At 42.8% G+C, this 19,087-nt stretch overlaps 1 protein-coding gene across 1 annotated transcript in view; it reads right to left on the minus strand.

Annotated features, from left to right (window-relative positions):
- C5 (complement C5) overlaps nucleotides 1-19,087 on the minus strand; it is a 234,277-nt gene that overhangs the window by 164,586 nt on the left and 50,604 nt on the right. Inside the window, exons 2-8 of the mRNA XM_069241656.1 lie at nucleotides 18,698-18,890; nucleotides 16,420-16,582; nucleotides 13,417-13,487; nucleotides 10,710-10,801; nucleotides 9,969-10,051; nucleotides 5,926-6,016; nucleotides 2,242-2,347 (exon numbers count right to left, since the gene is read on the minus strand). Coding sequence (XP_069097757.1) covers nucleotides 2,242-2,347; nucleotides 5,926-6,016; nucleotides 9,969-10,051; nucleotides 10,710-10,801; nucleotides 13,417-13,487; nucleotides 16,420-16,582; nucleotides 18,698-18,890 — 799 coding nt within the window. The remainder of the gene's footprint in view (nucleotides 1-2,241; nucleotides 2,348-5,925; nucleotides 6,017-9,968; nucleotides 10,052-10,709; nucleotides 10,802-13,416; nucleotides 13,488-16,419; nucleotides 16,583-18,697; nucleotides 18,891-19,087) is intronic.

Consider the following 19,087-nt stretch of genomic DNA (forward strand, 5'->3'; position numbering starts at 1 on the left):
CGCAGCTATTTTCAGGGTACAGTAGGATAAAGTGGGAAGCTTTCTGGATGCAGAAGGGTGTTGTCTCCCCCACCTTCATGAAGATCTGCAACCAATTATAATAGGGTGTATCCCAGTATCGACAAAACCCTTCAAAACTCCACAAACATTGTAAGACTATGTCCAAAATGATGTTTAATTATTGAAAATCCTTGCAGTCAAGTTCTATATGGATCTGTAGAGATATTGGAACAGGCCAACTAATTTGATAAAACAACAGCCTTGTATGACAATTGAACAGAAAACTGGACTCATCTTTGATTCATATTTGACTGCAATATGTCTATATTAATAGTTGACACATCGGTATACCTTGGACTTTTTACGTCTTATTTCTAATTTTAAAATATTTTCAAATATGTATAGGCATTGGCAGATAAGTAAAAAGTGACAAGTTACACATTCAGTATCCCTATATTGCAACATTAACAAAAGCAATAATGTAGCAATTTGTTCAATCACCAAAGCCTATCCAAGTTCTGCTACCAGACTGTTAAAGAAGTCAACATATAGCTAACAAAGGCAAAAGAAATAGATCTAACAGAAACATAAAAAACATTTAGTTAATAATGAATGCATGGGCTTCCCAAGAAATATAAACTCATCCTCTGCATTTCTCAGATCACTACAGTACATCCATATATTTTCATAGTTAACCCTCTGCAGCCTCTTGGTGTGCATTCTGCTTCATACATGTGGCCAGCCACTATTGTATCCCTAGCCCAAATCAGTAAATGAATTTAAAGATTCATAAGAAGCTCAAAGCACAACATGAACACAGTAAGATCTCTGGCGTCTAGGGCTGCCACTGAGATTTAAGGATAGTGGTCAATCTGAAGGCATTGTAACATCACCTCAAAATGCTCCTCTTCTTGCTGTTGCCACATTATTTGATAATTACTGATGATGACCTTAAAGAGGTTGCGGTGGACATTCCTCGTTACCCAGGCGATATTCTTGCTGCTGACAATGGGGGCAATTCCAAATCCTGGTAGTAACCTGGCAACACATGTGAATTACAGTTCCCATGTCCAATCCTAGTAGTAGAAAACTAACAATACGAGAGGGCAACAAATATGTTGTTATTTCCGCAAACATCCATTGAACAGGAACTTTCACCTTTAACCAGAAAGTCAAGAAGAAAAATCCAATTCTCCAAATATATGAAATTTTCAAATTTCTTATTTTCAAAATGTTCTCCATTTCAGACAGACCCAGCCAACACGTTTTGTCCCTTGTGCAGGGACTCCATCCCGCCAAAATGCAGTTTATTTTACAATTCAAATCATAGCTGTATAGTTTTCTATCTTAATGGATATCATTATTGTAAAACTTGTAAATTGTTGGGCAAAAAAATAACCAGAGCAAAGTCACATCATGCCAGCATTAAAAAAAAACTTTGAAAATAAAGAAATTTGAAAAGTCCATAGATTTCTTAACCATTGCTGGTAGTATCTACCTATCGTCCCAGATCAGAGGTCCCAAACCCAACTCAGATTGGGTTAGGGAATTCCAAAGCTACACTTTTGAATCCATGCCCAATCCCGGCAGTACATTATTCACACTCTTGGGTCACAGGTCTCATGCCAATCATGGTGGTTTCCTGGCCACTCTCTGGGATCAGAGGTCACATAGTCACTCCTAGCAGTACACCAGATACACCTGTGGATCACAGGCCCCAAGGCCAGTGCAGGACGTTCCCTGGCTACACACATGGAGCACAGATGCCTTGCCTGATCCTGGTACTCCCCTGTCTTCACTCTCGGATCACAAGTTTAATGACAAATGCTACTAGCACAGGTACTTGTCCATCTGCAGCCGAGCCAAACCACAGGAAAATGTAGTCTGTGTCTTGGTCCCATCTCTTAAAATGGGTTCTCTCTTGGAACATGATTTAGCCTAAAGGTGGGCTTTTCAGGAGGCAGAGATACCCTTCTAGAATCCTGTAATTGCACCTTTGTTTCTACAATAAACAGACTGACATATAAGCTGGATCAGCATGGAGTTATATAACAATTTCTAGTTGCATTCTGCAAGAGACCTCACTTTTCCACAAGAAAAACAGAATTCAATAACACAGTGAGTTTCACAAATCATCAATCTGCCTCTCACTTGTTCACTTACTCAGTCACTTACTCACACTCAGGAATAGCATACTATAGCAGAACTTTGAGCTCTAAAAATAGAGTCCAGGGTAACTACCTCCGTAGCCAGGATGGACTTGGGCATCATCCTCCGTTCCCCATCAATGATTATTCCAAAGCGGAAATAAACATCAGCTTTTGAAAGCTTCTTGTTGTAGAAATACCTATAAAGAGAAGGAGCATAGATGCCTTTCTTCAGTAAAATGTACAAGGTATATCTAAATATTTGGAGCCACCAATCTTAGCACTCTCAGATACAGACGTAGCACCCAACCAATGTTCGAAAGCCCGACAGACCTCTCTATTGGTGGAATTCGCTTCCAATTAATTTGCTGTGCTGACTTCCATTTTACTTCTGCCAGATCCAGTTCCATTTTAAAATTATACAGGATATGATCTGACTGTTCACACTTTGGATACCTAGAAAAGCTGCAGGAGGAATACTATGAAATTATTTTAAAAATCAACATGGGGGGCAAATGGTTTTCCTAGAATATTTACAAGAAAATCCTTCTGGGCATGTGTTGTCACCTTAGGGGACTTTGAGTTAGTGGGTAAGCATAGCTAGGGAGTGTCAACACATTTTCTCTTTGTGCAAATAGAGACGGTTAATTTTGCTCGATGTGGAGTCACAATGCAACCACTGGAACTGTGAGGGGCTAGCATAATCAGGGTTTTGAAAACAGGCACTAATGGATAAGCAATGTTGTGAGTGAGGCTAGTGGAAATTCATTGGCGGTGGGTGTGATACAGTGAGCAGCAAAGACTGCCAACATGGTGGACGGCAAAAGATAGAAGTATAGGCACTGATGTGTATGTTCAGAATAGGCAATTATTGGCAGTATCTCCACAATTACAATAGAGTGTTATAGCACTCTATTTTGTTTTACATTACATTGTGTTATGTTGTGTTGTGTTAAGTGTATTTGTAGAGCCCCTTATTACCTGCAAAGGTATCCTGGTGCAGAGCAGGTACGTCCGCCTGGCCTAGCCTATGGTTAGTTGAAAGCTAGTTGTTCAACATCTTGCGGGGCTCAAGAAGAAAGGAGGAGGCTTTTATGTGTACTGGGAGGTCCTTCCACACTTTAGGAGCGATGCACAAGAAGGCCCTACTTCCAGATCTGTTTCTATGTATTCGTAGAATTTGTGTGAGTGGGACTCTGGCAGCTCAGAGGTGTCTGAGATGTTGGTGGTAAGAGATGAGATTGCTGAGGATGTTTTTTTAATAATCTATGACTGAAGACACAATTGTATATGAACCCAAGTGTGAAGAGGTTGGAGCACATTGAAAGGGTGAAAAATGTGGATGAAAGCGAGAATAGCAAAAGTAGAAGGCCAAATCAATGCAGGAGGAAAAGCAGAAAAGTAATTTTTGTGGGGGCAAGTATAGAGGAACAAAGGGAAGACAAAAAGTGAGAAAAGTGGAGTGTAGATTTCAAAGGATTGGAAAGGCAGTAGAAAGGGAACAAAGAGAAAGAAGATAGGCAAGAGACTATATAAGAGGGAGAGGATGTGGCAGAATAATAAAGGGAACCAGAAGAGAACAGGTATGATGACATGGTCTCTAAGGTTGCCAAACAGAGAATCCAAAATATATTAGAGAATTCAGGATAATACGAACATTTGGGAGTAGGAGCATGGCTGGGCTGTCTTAAAAGTAGGCAAAGAAGAGGAGCGGGAGAAGACCTAAAATGCCAGTAACTTAAGCAACATCTGACGACCTGGGAACAAACTGGCTCGAATGAGCAAGAAAGAAGGAGAAAGTGAACAGGTAAAGTCGCAGTTAGACGAGATTGCAGGTCGTATGGAAAAAAAAGAGATAGGAGCAAGTAAACACAGTAAAATAAGTAAGAAGAGAAGAGGAAGCATCTCAAAATCGATTTGGTCATGAAAGGTGCTGTGTGAGACTTTAGTTTGGTTTAGCTTGTCCCATAAGACCACACTGGTTGCAGCATAAGGAAAGAGAGTTCAGTACAAACAAACACCAGATACAGGAACTGACATAGGTTGTGCTGAAGCCTTGGAAGATGCTGAAATGGAGACAAAATCTCAGCAACATGATGGGACAAGCAGTCACAGGAAATGCAGGGACACATCTGTTAGGGTGAAAAGGCAAGAGCCTAAAATAACATTTTCAAATTTGTGAAGAAGAACATTGTGAAGGAGGAGACTATTGGAGAAATCCAAGGGCCTTTGAGAATACATTTATACAATACACCAACATCTCCAAGCTGGGCAAACTGTGAGAGAAAGATCCAGATTGGTTTAGCTTTGTTACATTATTTATTTAATCCAGATGTCATTCATCAACTGAATAGGGAGGACTGCCCGGTACATGTGCCTTCTTTTTTTGGTGGAGTAAAGAAAGAGCGAGGAGAAGGAATAGGGCTCTGAGCAGCAAAGGCGGGATTTTTGGGAGCTTCACCAAAACTCCCAATACCTTCTAGATTTTGCAGCTGACTCGGTTCAATACTATGAAGAATACTTGTCCTGAGGTGTGCATGGTTGTGTATGGAGTTTGAATGTTTCAGTACATTCTTGGAGTGATTGGTTCAGAAAGAGAGAGTGGTGCAATGGTGACTATTGAATACATGACACACCTCCTTGTGTAAAGTGATGGGAAGTGTGACTATGTCAAGATGATCAGGAAGTTCACGGAGGTAGCAGTTACGATAGAAATGCCACCTAGCATCATGTCTCTAGGATACCATGCTCCCAATCTTACACTTTCATTAGGTATCCAAGTGCTCTGGGAGGTTTTGTAACTGAAAAGGGCAAGACTGAAAACATGGTGTTTTGACGATATGAAGGAGGATGGCAATCCTAGCCTTGTGGCACCACCAGAGCCTTGTAATTGCTATTGTAAAATATCTGCAACCCTTTGATTTTGTAAAACAGTGGTTCTTAACCTGTAGTCCAAGGACCCTCTGAGGGTTTGCAAGTCCTACTCAGGGGGTCCGCCACTGTATTACATAATTAAATAATATTAAAATTAATACATTAAATCAATAAAGTATGTAGGATTAAAGAATGAAAATTAAAAAATTTAAACTGTTTTCTATATTTGGTTGTGAGATAAGCAAAATATTTCAGTATTTGAGCATCTGTTTGGTGTATACTTGTTTCTGTATTTTTGTGTATTGTTTTGATGTTTGAATCAAAGTAATTACTTAGGCTGGAATTCTAGAAATGGCTCACTGTGGAGGATCCACAGAAGACAAAAGGTTAAGAGTCACTGCTAAAAAGCATTGATGAGTTGACAATACTGTAAACAGTGTCATGTCAATAAAGTATTACTGAATTAAACTAGATCTAGAGTGAGTAAGATCAAGAGAGGTTGTGGGAGGAGATGGACAGATACAGAGAAGAAGAGGGGGCTTAAAAGGGAGGAAGGAGACCAGGATGGAATCGTGGATAGGGAGACAAAGAGGTAGAAATAAAGTAAGAAAGAGGAAGCAGAGTGATGGATGTGTGGAGAACAGAAAAAGGGGAAAGGGGAACTGAAAAGAAAGTCACATAAAGTGGGAGAAAAAGAAATAGAAATAAATGAAGCCCTGGAAAGTCAAAATGAAATGTAAGAGTTGAAGGGAGAAGTGGCGGGAGGAAGAATGATGGAGGCCAGAGAGTGAAAGTGAGGGGATAGGAGTGAGGTAGATCAACAGAGCTAGAGAACAGAAGATTGAGATATAGAGCTAGGAAGGAGTTAATACGAAAAGGTTGAATTTTGCACAACGTGACGTACCTTGCTCTTACAGTAATCTTAAATGCCTCAAACTTGTCATAACCAATTACGAAAGCTTCAGGCTCGATCGAAACAGAATAACCTGGCAATTCTGAAATGAAATAAAAACAATTAATCACAGATTCAAAGGAACCAGATTAGATTGACCTCAAGACTATTGGATCCCCATCTAAGAAGAAAATGTTCACTGCATGTTGTAAGTAGTAAAAACCATGCAGAAGGGATGGTGAGGTGAAATATCAGAAGGCGATTACACTTAAGGGATGGTAAAACAAGCCTTGAGAACCAGGGGGTACCATGGACAAGATGTGCCACCTACAAGCTTTGCCTCAGTTTGACCACCTTCCCTCTGTATACATTCCTTCTCCTCCTGACTACAGGGAGCAATACTCCCTGGCCCCCCTTCCTCCTATGTGAAAGCACAGCCCTTGTATCAGCTGTGGGCATAGCGTGGAACATATATACGTGAAAACCTCCCCATGACAGTTATGTTAATAGAAAAAGGATTCCACAGAGTCAGCACCCCTTGCAATCTCTGAATCTCTAAGGTTTGTCATGATATCCTTCTTCAACGGGTTGCTGACTTAGGTATTCGCGGAGGTTCCTTGACCTGGCTTGAATCGGTCCTTGAGAATATGAAGCAGTTCATTACATTGGGTACTTTGAGAACAAAGGAGAAATTGCTCAAATACTGTGTTCCCCAGGGCTCGCCTCTCAACCTCACTCTCTTTAACGGTACACGTCCACCCTTATTACTCTTATCAAATTATTTGTTACCTCTATCGTGTCTTACATGGATGATACCCAACTCATTTTGACCGTGGACAAGAATTCTACCAGCTCCAAATTACATTTTAAAATTGTCTCTCAAAGCAATCAAGTGGATGAACGACAAAAACACAAATTCATTCGTCCATGCCCTTATCACCAAATGACTGAACTTTTGCTTTCTCTTGGGTCTGCCAAATTACCTGATCCACAAGTTGCAGGTCGTTTAAAATGCAGCAGTGAGATTGGTACTTAAACTCCCTTGTAAAGGTTTCCACCACAGAGGGGTGCGGGTAACTTTATTGGCTCCCAGTCGAAAAACTGATTATTTTTAAATCCTTATCTACTGGGCACAGGGCCTACTATCAAACATTTCCAAATTCCTTTCAGATCACTTTGTTCCCTATCTTCCCCAAAGAAAGTTAAGATCTGGTTGCCAGCTTTGACACTTTTAAGAAGCTTCTCAAAACCTGGCTTTTCACTATGCCCCTCATTACGATTTCGGCAATGGAGTCCCGCTGTCAGGTTACCGCCAGTGCGTCCCCTTCTGACGCCCCCTATTAAGAGTTTCCCACTGCCCCTATTAAGAGTTTCCCACTGGCCCAGTGGGAAACAGCCCACAACAGTGATGCCAGCTCATAATAGAGCTGGTGGCAATGTGATGTGAATGTGATTCGCCGTGGCGGTGTTCTGTTGGCGGTGTGGTGTCGGCGGAGCTGCCCCCATGGCTCCCGTCCCCTCCCAGAGGACTGACGGACCAGGTAAGTCGATCGTCCGTTAGGGGAGGGGGATGGGGGGTGTTGTGTGCATGCATGGGGGTGTGCGTGTGTGTATGTAGAGGGGGTGTGTGAGTGCGTGAATGCTTGCGGGGTGTTGTGTGTATGGGAATGAGTGCATGGATGGCTGTAGGTATGTCTGTATGGATGTGTGCGTGTATGTTTGAATGTGGGTGTGCGTGTGGATGTAGGCATGTATGTCGGGGTGTGTGAGTGTGTGTGTTGGTGGTGCCTGCATGCGTGTCGGGTGTGTGTGTGTAATGTTATGTTGGGGGTCGGGGAGGGGAGGGGGGGGGGGGCCCTGCCACCTTTGGGGGGTGGCAGGGGTGGTGGGGGGTGTAGGGGAGGGAATCGGGGTGGGGGGTGGGGGAGACCCCTATCAGTGCCAGGGAAGGAATTCCCTGGCACTGATGGTGCTTACCGCCATGGATTTCATAGCGGTTCAAACCGCTGGAAATCCACGGCGGTAACCCGGGTCCAAATACCGCCGGCGGTATACTGACGGTCGCAGGGCTGGAGACCCAGGTCTCCAGCCCGGCGGGCGGGACGGAGAACCGGCGGATGACCATGGCGCTAAACGCCATGGTCATAATACACCAAGGTAAGACCGCCAGCCTGTTGGCGGTCTTACCGCCGGTTCTCCGCCATCCGCCAGGGTTGTAATGACCCCCTAAGTCTTGAGTGTCTGTTTTTTGTAGGGACAGGACTGATTTTTTTCACTGATTTTAGGCGCCAAGATGCCTTTGAGGGTGAATGTTGTGCTTCATAAATGCTATTTTCATTCATTATGTGATTCATTTCAGGAATTAAAGATTTGGTCCAATTTAGAACATAGTTTGCGCAGTATAATCCAACTGAAGCACTAGCAAACAAGCTGTTTTGGTAACTGGGCAAAACGACAAACAAGGAAAGCGGGAATATGGTTGACATAGTAATTGCTTGCTCATGAGGAGCTTAAGGACATTTCAAAGGATTATTGCTGATTTTTAAACAATGTGTAGTTCCATTCATAAAATATAAAGGAGTGTGAATTAAAAGTGAATTTCAACTGCAAACAACACCAGGAAGTTCCAGCTGGTAAAAGCTGCCTGAGGCTTCAACAGACCTATAACAAAGCATCAGTTATGCTGTGAATATATATAAATGTATCATCAAACAAAACCATGAACTATAAAATATGTGTAAATGGTAATGTGCACATGAATAAATGAATTCAATGAAGGTTTAAATAGCAGGAAAGGAGCAAAGCATATGACTCTGAAGTGTTTGTCCCTGTTACTTCTACAAAGTTACTCAGGAATATTAGAAGAAAATTGATTGAATGATGATGCAGGCTCCTAAAGGTCTGTCGCCTCTTGCAGTGGATAGATGAAGATTTGCTTCTGCTCATTATCGGGGTTAGTGCATGTGTTGTAGTTTCCTCCGCTGCTGGTCTAGGCCTTATTCTTGTGTCTCTAACTCTACTACGAGCGACTTTGATAGTGGAAAAGAATGGGGCACATTTTGAACTAAGATCTACGTTGAACCCTCAGTCCTCTAGGTGAATCGAAGAAGAATTGATGAATCACATTTAATCTCAGGAACAGATGATGAACCAATCATGCCATCAAATTGGCAAACAATTCCTCAATTCAAAGACATTTAAACAATCTAATATTTTTCTCAGCCTGAGCTGCCTACAAGTACTGTCCTTTTGCTCTTCACTACGTGTACCCAACAGTATTGCTTCACAGTCACATTAATACGTACAGCCTTTTGTACAGACTTGGCTTATGAATGCTCTTAAATATGTGTCAGAGGAGGTAACAAAATGGCCAATTAAATGAGTAACTTAGAAGGACATTATTTGGTTAACCACAAATACTCAAATCCCAGAACATTGACAATTTAGAAAGTTAACCTCCATGTCCACTGATACTCCAACTCCCTACTAGAACTTTGCTGCAATTGGACAATTATTCTCTGCCTTTTCCAAAGATAGCTCAGACCATCTCACTGCTGTCTCGGCTACAGAAGCCCACATCGAGCACCCATTGAGATTTATAATGATGTTATGATTGAGTGATATTTTAATATTGTTTTGTCCTTGATGTATGTCTTATATCCTCCCACTAACATTGTAGAAGAGAGTGATGTACCTCCTTAAATCAAGTACCACATCTAGGGCCATACGCACGAACACTTTTTCCCATAGACACAGAATGGGTAAAAACCTTTGCTACATCTGGCCCCTAGTTCTGTCTATCTCAACAGACACTCCAGATCCTCCATCAATGTTTGTATCAATGAGGAATGAACCGTGTTCGCAGTGCGTTAAGCGGAACTGAGATGATGCTTGTTCCGGTGTTGTTTTCCTCTTTTTGTGATATAATCAGAGGTGCTTGTCAGTCATGTGTGGAGCAGCCTTGTCTGTAGGAGGGGAAAGGCGAATATTTGTTATACTAAAATGTTTTATTTAAATCAAATATGAATTTTGAACAGCAAACTAGAAGTCCTCACCATATTCTTTGACCTGGAAATACACATGCCCAGTGGTTGTGAAATCATTCTTGTAAGCTGCATCAATCTTCCAAAGGCCAAACCTGTAACAGAAAATACAAGTGCGACTAATTACCACAAGACTGAGGGACCAGCCTCTTCTGCTGTCTGTTATAGACAGGGCCACTGGAATTATGCAACAGATGAGAACAAAGTATGAGTCAGGGTTAACTAAATTATGTAGGAAGGAAAAACAAATGTAATGCAACACATTCTATGCCAGTATTACGTCCCTGTTTTGTCATTTTTCTAACAAAGTTAATACTGTCTGGGCAGAGATTGCACTTCATGTTTTTTCAGTTTAACACCTAAATGCAGCGATCAGCAAAAGAAAGGTGGCCTGTCACTGCACTGTAAGAGACAAGCCACTTCATGGCTACATATGTGTGGCAATGTTTTTAGTAACTTTTGATCCGTTTGAGCTAGAAAACTCTCTTGGGGTTAAAATCTGCAAATTATGCAAACTATGATGGTCTACGTGGCAAGTGTGGAAAATCCACAATTATGAAGAAAATGCCACAACCACAGAAGTGCATAATTCCAGTGGCACTAATTTTACCTAAACTGAGCTGTGCTGCACAAAATACAGAACTACAAACCTCCAGAGATGTAAGGCATTAGTGGAACGTATGTCTTGGACAGGCGCACTGAAGACAAAAGTAAAACAGAGGACTAAAGAAAGATAAATACAAATCTCTCTACTTTGGATTGGCGGGGATTTTGAAATCTGGAAATGATACAATTCCAATGAAGTCCTCAGCTTCGGCAAAATCCACTTTGACACCTTCTGGATCCTTCCAAAATTAAAAAAATAAAAAAGATTAAATGTGTAAACCCATTACTTGAGTGAAGGTAAACAAAACATTTATTGCTTTAGTAATGATGCAAAATTTGTTGTGAACTATAAAAGTGCTGTGCACTTTTTACACTGTGCAGGGAAGCCCAGTCTTTCTATTTTATTTGCATCATAAAGGCAGGCGAGGTGTTCCTTCTCCCAATGACATGCTAAAAGAGGAGGTAAATAACATCAGGCAGTTTTTCCAAACAGTTAGACCCTTATTTGGAGTAAGGGGCGGGGATACTCTGCCACAACGATGGTGAATGTCTTGTTGATCGTATTACAAGTGTATTATATCCCATGGCACGTGTAATAAGGCGGATAGTGTCACATTTATGACGGAGTAACCCTTCCCCAAACTCTACATTAGGACCTAGGCCTTTTCCTGTGTTATTGTGATATGAAAAAAGTGCAGCGGACATCCTCTTTTCTTGGTATATGCATTTTAACTTGTCATTGTTAAGAGGTCATCAGAACTCTATGGAACAGCAGCCAGTCAAGCACGTTTTCCAAGCAATAGTTGGATGGTAATAATCAATGCAGCCAAGAGAACAATAGTATTGTTTATTAGGCCACTGTGCACTGAACCAAAACCCACCCAGCTCCATAGACTGATCAAAGGGATACTGTGGACCCTAGCAGGACACCACAGTCTTGGGTACCTCATACTCGCATAAGCTTTTATCTGAGCAACACGCATCCCAGTCCTTCATATGACACGTACCCACATTGGTAAAGATCTCCGGATGGACGTACCAAACAGCATGACAACAGTATACACACATGTGACATATCAACCACCCCCATACTACAGATGATCCTATTCAAACAGGAAACTGACTCCAGTCTAGGACAGAATTGTCGAGCCCTGAACCCAACAGTGCTGCAAAGCCATATTAATGGAAATAGAGATGAATTTCTGTGAAAGCAACAAAAAATAATAGAGAACTGAACAATGGGACACCAAAAGGACAGCATCGCCACATCACGGCTCTAACAAGCACAGACAGCACATCAATTTGGACAGACAGTGATGACAGTGAGGCAGGGACATGAATTTAAGGTGTAGCTGAGTTAAGGTCCTGGTGAGTGGTCCCTCACTGAGTCAGCTGCCGAGTTATGGTCAGCGACTGTCATTTCGCAAGGACGCTTCAAATTTTGGTGCAGTTACTTGTTGCGAAGGATTATGAATTAGATCATACTTTTCTTCTTTGAAAGCTGCAACCTGTTGCCAAATCCCACCATCTGCCTGAGTTTGAAGCAGTGGTCACGCGTGTCAGCTTCCAGAAGAGCCATCTCCTGACTCTACAGCATCTTCAGGGATGAAGTTATTAGTGATGTTGTGCACCAGGGCCCTACTTCAGGAACCTGCGAGGAACTAAAAGCCAGACTCACTGATAGGAAGGGTGTCAGTGAGTGGCCTGCAGGAGGGGGAGCTGTGAACTGTATGCTCCAAAATTGCATAGTCCTTGTTCTGTAAAACCATACGTGCAGGGCCCCAAAGATTCCCATATGACCTGCTGCCTCTCGTGCTGAATTCCAGGATTGTCGGATGGTGGGACTGGCAAATGTCAAGGCAGCTTAGTCTTAATTTTCCCACATGCCTCTCTCTTCCATAGCCTGCACTTCATAGTTCCTTACTCCACTCTAATGTGCTCATTTTCATCCCTGTCTTCTTCCTTTGTTACTATTTTCTTATCTTCCTCCTTCTTTTCTCCCATGTCTGTCCTATTTTCCCTTACTCTAGGTGAAAGTCCTATGATGCAAACTATGACCTACCCCCATAATATGAGTGTTGGTGCCCACCCCCACCAACCTCCTGCAAAAAGCAATAATTACCCCTATTCCTGCCTTCTAACTGATTCTGTCTGATTTAGAAGTTATGCATTTTTCAATAATTTGTGTAGGATATTTTTCGATCCACTTCATGAGATTTTTAACTGGGTAATATGCTTCATGCCTTTTGTTTAATTTGAGCCGGTGGTTTTACGTGGGGCCCAACTGCATTTATTTTTGGGGACAGGGACATATTTTTCAATATCAGACTTTGACCCACAACAATAAAGAGAAAGGAAGACAGGGCGGAAGGAATGAGGAATGGAAATGTAGGAAAACCACGTCAAAGGAAGAAAGCAGGGACGAAATAAAACTTGGAAAAAAGGGAGAGAAAAAGGGAGCGCTGTCTGTGGTGGTGGATGAAAGAGGCAAGAGTTGGAATCATGACAAGACCGTCTTGGTACTTGGCAACCTCATCTTTTGGTTGCACGTGGGCCAGCTCCTATTCTTTTACAAAATAAGCACTGTAAATCCAAATGTGACGGATATCCCACCCACCAAATTATGAGTTCCATAGGATATAACGGACTCGTAATTCGGCGGGCGGGATATCCGTCACATTTTGGACAGAGTAATCCTGTCCGCCGAAGTCGTAATCAAGCCCATAATTTCTTGTGGAAAGGTTCATTGGTAATGGTATGTAACTGCCTTCGATAGTATGGGGATCAAAGAATGCTCAATGCCACCTCCACTAATAATTTGCATTTGACGTAATGTCGTCGGTCGCATACATACCGTAAACGTTAAAGTTGTTGTCCTCCTCGGCGGCTTCAGCTCTTCATCCAAAGAGTACACTCTAACTTTCACTGCAAATAGAAAAGAACGCATGATGTCACAGAACATACAGATACTGTTTTGGCAAGAAAATACAGTAAATGCCAGTTGAGGTCACAGGTTTCAAAAGCTAGGCATTTAAGAGCAACTTTACAGTGAAACCCATGTTCCACAATAAACAGTGCAGGACTACCTAGCACTAGGCCATGGTTAAAACCACCTAATTGGCACTGCAAACACTGTACCTCGCTGTCATGTCAGCTTCACATTCACAGTTCCCCCTGATAGGTGACTTGCAGCATTTTATATGACAATAAGGTGAGAGAGCTGAATACTTGTCCATTAAAGCCCATTTGGACATGTTTGAGTCCAGAAAAAAATCCAATATGAGCCAGCGAGTCAAATACTTACACAAATTATATTGTGTTTAAAAGTCACTACCAGCTATGACATTGACACTTTGATTCCCTTCCAGACCTGGACTCTTCTATTCTCATAGGCTCCTTGTCCTTGCTCTATGTTCTTGGAACTGAAAAATGGCACACAAGAAAATTCTGTGCTGAACTTCACCTAAACGTGAACTTATATTTTAGGTCCGCTCTTGTTATCAATATATTAAAAAAATAAGTTTATGGTGAGAGTGTGCTTTAGGTCAGCCCTATTCAGCCATTGGGTTTCAGATGTTTTTAATACTGTGTTGTGGCTTTTATTGGCTATCAAGGTTGCAGCATTTTTTGTATGTCCTCATACACCACAGACTCCAAGCCATCTCTGTATCATGTTGCGCCCTCTACAATCCGGAAGTGGCTAGTGCCAGGTGGGAGGGAAGCAGGTCTCTCTCACTCAACCTCATGGACCGAAACCCATTGCTAGAGGCGGGAGAGTGAAGCAGTGTATAATCATTGGGCTGCTATGTAGTTCCGTGGCCAATTCACTGCCCTTGTCCTTGACAACCCGTCCATTCCACCAATGGTGACCATAACCTTTCCTTTTTAAAAAAAATCCCACTGCCATGTCCATTCTCGATGTTCTAAAAAGAGCATTAAGCCAATCATTATGCATGGGGGGGATCCTGAGATCCATTTACAGCAAATGTGCCTTCTAGCCAGCAGATTAGCATGGAATAGAATATTCTTCTTATCCCTGCTCCTCACTTCACCTTCATCTAGTAGGCCAAAAATTATCAAGAGGAGAATGATCGGGATCACCTGTTTCAAATTACTCAACATAGTTTTGCACACTTCTTCCCAGAAACAGTATACCGATGGACATTCCATGAACCTATGCACATCGGACACTCTCTGTAAGCCACACTTTGCACATTTGACTTCCTCCTTCTTCATTTTTAAAAGTGTATACGGGGAGACAAAGGCTCTGTGTAAAGTAAAGAGATGATATCTCCTCAACGGGGCAGGCTTAACTACCCTAAACAAGGTATGCATAGATGCTTGCCATTTGTCTTCTAACTGCTCAAGGGGCATACGTTTCCCCCAGAGAGCACCTGGTAGCTTAAACTCTCCGTTAGAAGCGCTGAAATTTACCAATACCAGCTTGATATCTCCCTGGGGCACGGGGGCGGGGGCTCTGAGTAGCCTATCTTCCAACTGGCTCGATGAACCTAAATTAGCCCTGACCCCCTGTGTCTGCCTTCCAACTGATTATACTTCAGTCTGGAGAGGTTCTCCTCAGTTAACTCCGTTAACTCTTCCCATGGCAGGAGGGATCCATCCCTGAAAAGATCCCCCCAGTGCACTGTACCTGCCCTCTTGAGGGGAGCCACTGGAACATCCCCCAAGCACTCCGGGGTACGTGGGGAGTCCCAAATAGGGGCCCACTCGCAGTAGTAGTCAATCTTTGCTGCTTGCCTCAGCTTATACCACACCTTTGACTCATCCGATAATACTTTCAGTTTCACCTTTTTAAAGAATTTTGGGGTCACCAAATTTATATAAGAATATTCTAGTTGCCCCTATTACAGTGCCTACCATAGTCCTGAACATATCTCCAATTGCTGAAGAGCCTGGGGAGGTAAAAAGCATTCTAGCATTCCTCAACTGAAATGCCCATGCGCAATATTGCAGGTCCGGGAGGGCAAAGAATCTTTTTTCTCTTCTTCTGTGTAACTTTTTCCATGAGATCCTGGGACCTTTCTGAGCCCAAATGAAAGAGTTTATAGCTTGTTAAGGCAGCAGCATTTTGGGGATGGTTACGCTGTCCTCCTTCTGTTCTCATTTGTTCATATAGTACCGTAACTAAGTGCCATGAATAAAGGCATGCTGTTGTTTCAGGCCTAGTTTGTTCAAGAGCAAGGTAAGACAATTAGGCAACTTCTTGGTGTAGACTTTACCATCAGCATTGACAATAGATATTGGTCGATAGGATGTGCATCTGGTAAAGTACTTGCATCTCTTCTTAAGCACAGCCGTAGAAGCATTCTTCCAGGGGGCGGGTGTCTTACACTCACTGGCTACCCTAGGGTACTATTCTAAATATCATTTTAAATTTACACCAGCATTTTTATGCCTATGTTTGGAATTAATTTCCACCTTTTTGTGAATTCCCAAAGAATCCTGGACTACTCCTACGATGCTGTGACTGTTGCAGTTTTCCTAGAGCAAGCAAATGCATAAACATTTACACATATGTAAATAAACAAACTGCTCATTTAGTAAATGCTTAGCAAACGTTCATGGTCACATTTGCAAATGCCAACTTTTGTTTTCTCTGTGGGAAAGCCACTTACCACACACACACCAATTCAGAGGCTGTTCTCTCTCCTTTCCAACTTTGGAAAGGGGTTTACTCCTGCCATTGACAGCAGTAAGTCACAGACAAGGGGCAAAGATAATGGTGAGGTGGAACAGTAATAAAAGGAGAATGTTTACAAAGCTGGCCTTTGCTTCTGTGGTCAAACAAGCATGGTTTCATGTTCTAACAATTTCAATAAGGAATCAGTTACTTTACCAGACTGGTCAGGGGTGTAGATGGGCTTGTCTGTCTGAATGAAGAGGAACCCGTTGTCGAAAGTGATTGGCAGTCGCTCCTCTTTTGAAAAGCTCCCACTGTAGGCTCCTAGGTACACAAAGAGGTGGGCGTTGTCCTTCCTTTGAATATCTTTTGGCTGAATCTGGAATGAAACATTGAGTATGACTTATTGAGGCAGCTCACCTCAAGAAGTGTGATGTAGCCCATGATTTCTCAACCAGGAGCAAGGAACTGAAACCCATAGCACACACTCCCGAAAAGAAAGAAAGAATTAGAATCACACTCACCCACAACTTGGATAGAGGAAGTGAAACCAACCTACCTGTACCCTAGATGAGGAGGAAATCAAAACCACCTGCCTCAACCTTGACCCAATGCAGGACAATCAATTGTAGTTATCCCACGCTCCTCCATCCAGGAAGTAAGAACTTTCACCCTCCCCCAAGACAGACAGAAGTGTGAACCACACCCCTCTGACAGGAACTGGAAAGAAGGAAGTAGGACTCATTCACCTCTCCCTGCCCAGGACACAAGGGAGTGGAAATCCTTCCACACTACCCTGCCAAGAATAGTGGGAATTGGATGGAAAATCCTCCACTGAACCCCCTCACCCTCTGTCAAGGACAGAGGAAGTGAAAAACATCCCACCTTCCTCCACCGAAGACAGAGCAAATGCAAACCATCCAACGCCCGCACCTCCACCAAAGATTTAGGGAAGTGGAACACATCCCACAGTCCTTCATAATGAATAGAAGAAAGTGTAAAGGAAATTATTCCTCACCCTCTCCTCTTCCAAGGACAGACACAATTAGAAGGTTTCTCATGTTTCCCAGCTGAAGACAAAGGCAACTGGAACACAACCTGACATTCCCCACCATGGACAGAAGAGAAGCAAATGGAAACCATTACTTGCCCCTTGCGCAGAGGACGGTTACAAGTGGAAACTATCTGTGGCTCCCCAGCCGAAGACAGTGGCAAATAGAAACCCTCCAGTACTCCCCCTTCTGACATGTAAGTAAGTGGAAACCATCTTACGCCCCCTTCCTCGCGAGAAAAGAGGTAATTAGAAGCCTTTCCCCACTCCCCCAGCCAGGACAGAGGAGAAGAGCGCTCCCCTGCTGAGGACAGAGCGAAGTTGAAATCATCACATACTCCTCGATCTATCAATGAAGACAGACACAAGAAGAACTCCTTACCCCCAAACCTCAAGCCCAGTACAGAGGTAAATAAGGACTAACCCGGCACATTCATACACACACTCTGGGGTTGCCCCCGGATACGGGACTACGGGGCCAGTATAACCAGTGAAATGTCCCAAACCACAGCACTGGCCATATCTTTGGACCCTATGTGGCTAATCCTGGGAATATCAGGAGACCACACCTGGCCCAGATACACAGAAATCTGGTTAAGGTTGGCATCTGGTGTAGCTAAACGTAATATTGCAAGAGAAAAGGGGACACAGCCATTCCACGAATACCAGATTGGAAGCGCGACCTGGATTGGTGTCAGAGAACTGAGAAGGCTATATACAAAGGCAGGGGCTGCCTTAAGAAATGGGAGAGGATATGGGGAACCTGGGCAACAGCTTGAGGGGGCCGACTTGAGGCAGACCCACAGGAGATCTTGGAGGGCAGGAACTGATGGCGGGAGAGAAGTTTGGAAGTGGTGGCTGTAAAAGAGCCATGTTGGTTTGGATGACATACTCAGTGGAATTGTGCAATATGTGATTTATATTTAAGAATTTACCACCTATGCACGGGTGTACCCAACAGTGCTAATCCTGTATTGTTTGTTTTTTTGGAGCAAAAAGAATTACAAAAAAAAAGAATTAATCCAGTCTCTACTGTCAAGAACAGGAGCAACTGAAAATCATTCCAAACATTGTGATGTAACTTCATTGTGCAACCCACGTACAAACATTCACACAATGTTTACTGGATTTTTGGGAACACATAGAACTCAGAAGTAAAATGAAAATACCTCTTTTTGTGAGCAACTGTTCCAGCTAGGGAATTAACAACAATTAGACAGAAATGATGAGCTGCAGTAATTTGGACAAAATAATCTCAACAGGGCTTGAATGGAGTCAATTTAACATTTCTAATCATGTAGCACTCATATATCACAGGAGCCACATACAATTGCCCCCTAAGTTGCCATGGCCTCTGTAATATAATGTTGACATTGAAGGTTAACTGAGCCACAAAGGCCTAAAACCTGTAGAAGACTTCAGGTGAAAAGCACAAATACCAACCATCAATGTTGCTTTGCCTTGGAACTGATTGCCTTGATGAAGCTGGAGAACCTTAAAATCATAGGTGATTTTCTTATCCGGGTAGCTCTTGAGGCTGATATTAACATTCATCGGAGTCGTGTAGCCAAATGTTTGAGCCACCACGTTTTCAGCAGCTCCAACCCTTATCAACCTAGGTCCTGTGATGAGGTATCTGGAAGGGCAAGAAAACAGTCAACAGCCAAACTCACCTTACAGGTCAATGCAGACACACAGAGGCTCAACTGATTGGGGAAGGCAGGATGCTGCAACAAATACGTACTTACCGCTGAAAGCCAACAGTTCATAAAAGCTACAGCCTGATCCACAATCAGTTCCAATTCATAAAACGTAGTCGGAGATATACCCTCA

Source organism: Pleurodeles waltl, chromosome 6 (assembly GCF_031143425.1).
Source record: "Pleurodeles waltl isolate 20211129_DDA chromosome 6, aPleWal1.hap1.20221129, whole genome shotgun sequence".
Taxonomy (NCBI): Eukaryota; Metazoa; Chordata; class Amphibia; order Caudata; family Salamandridae; genus Pleurodeles; species Pleurodeles waltl.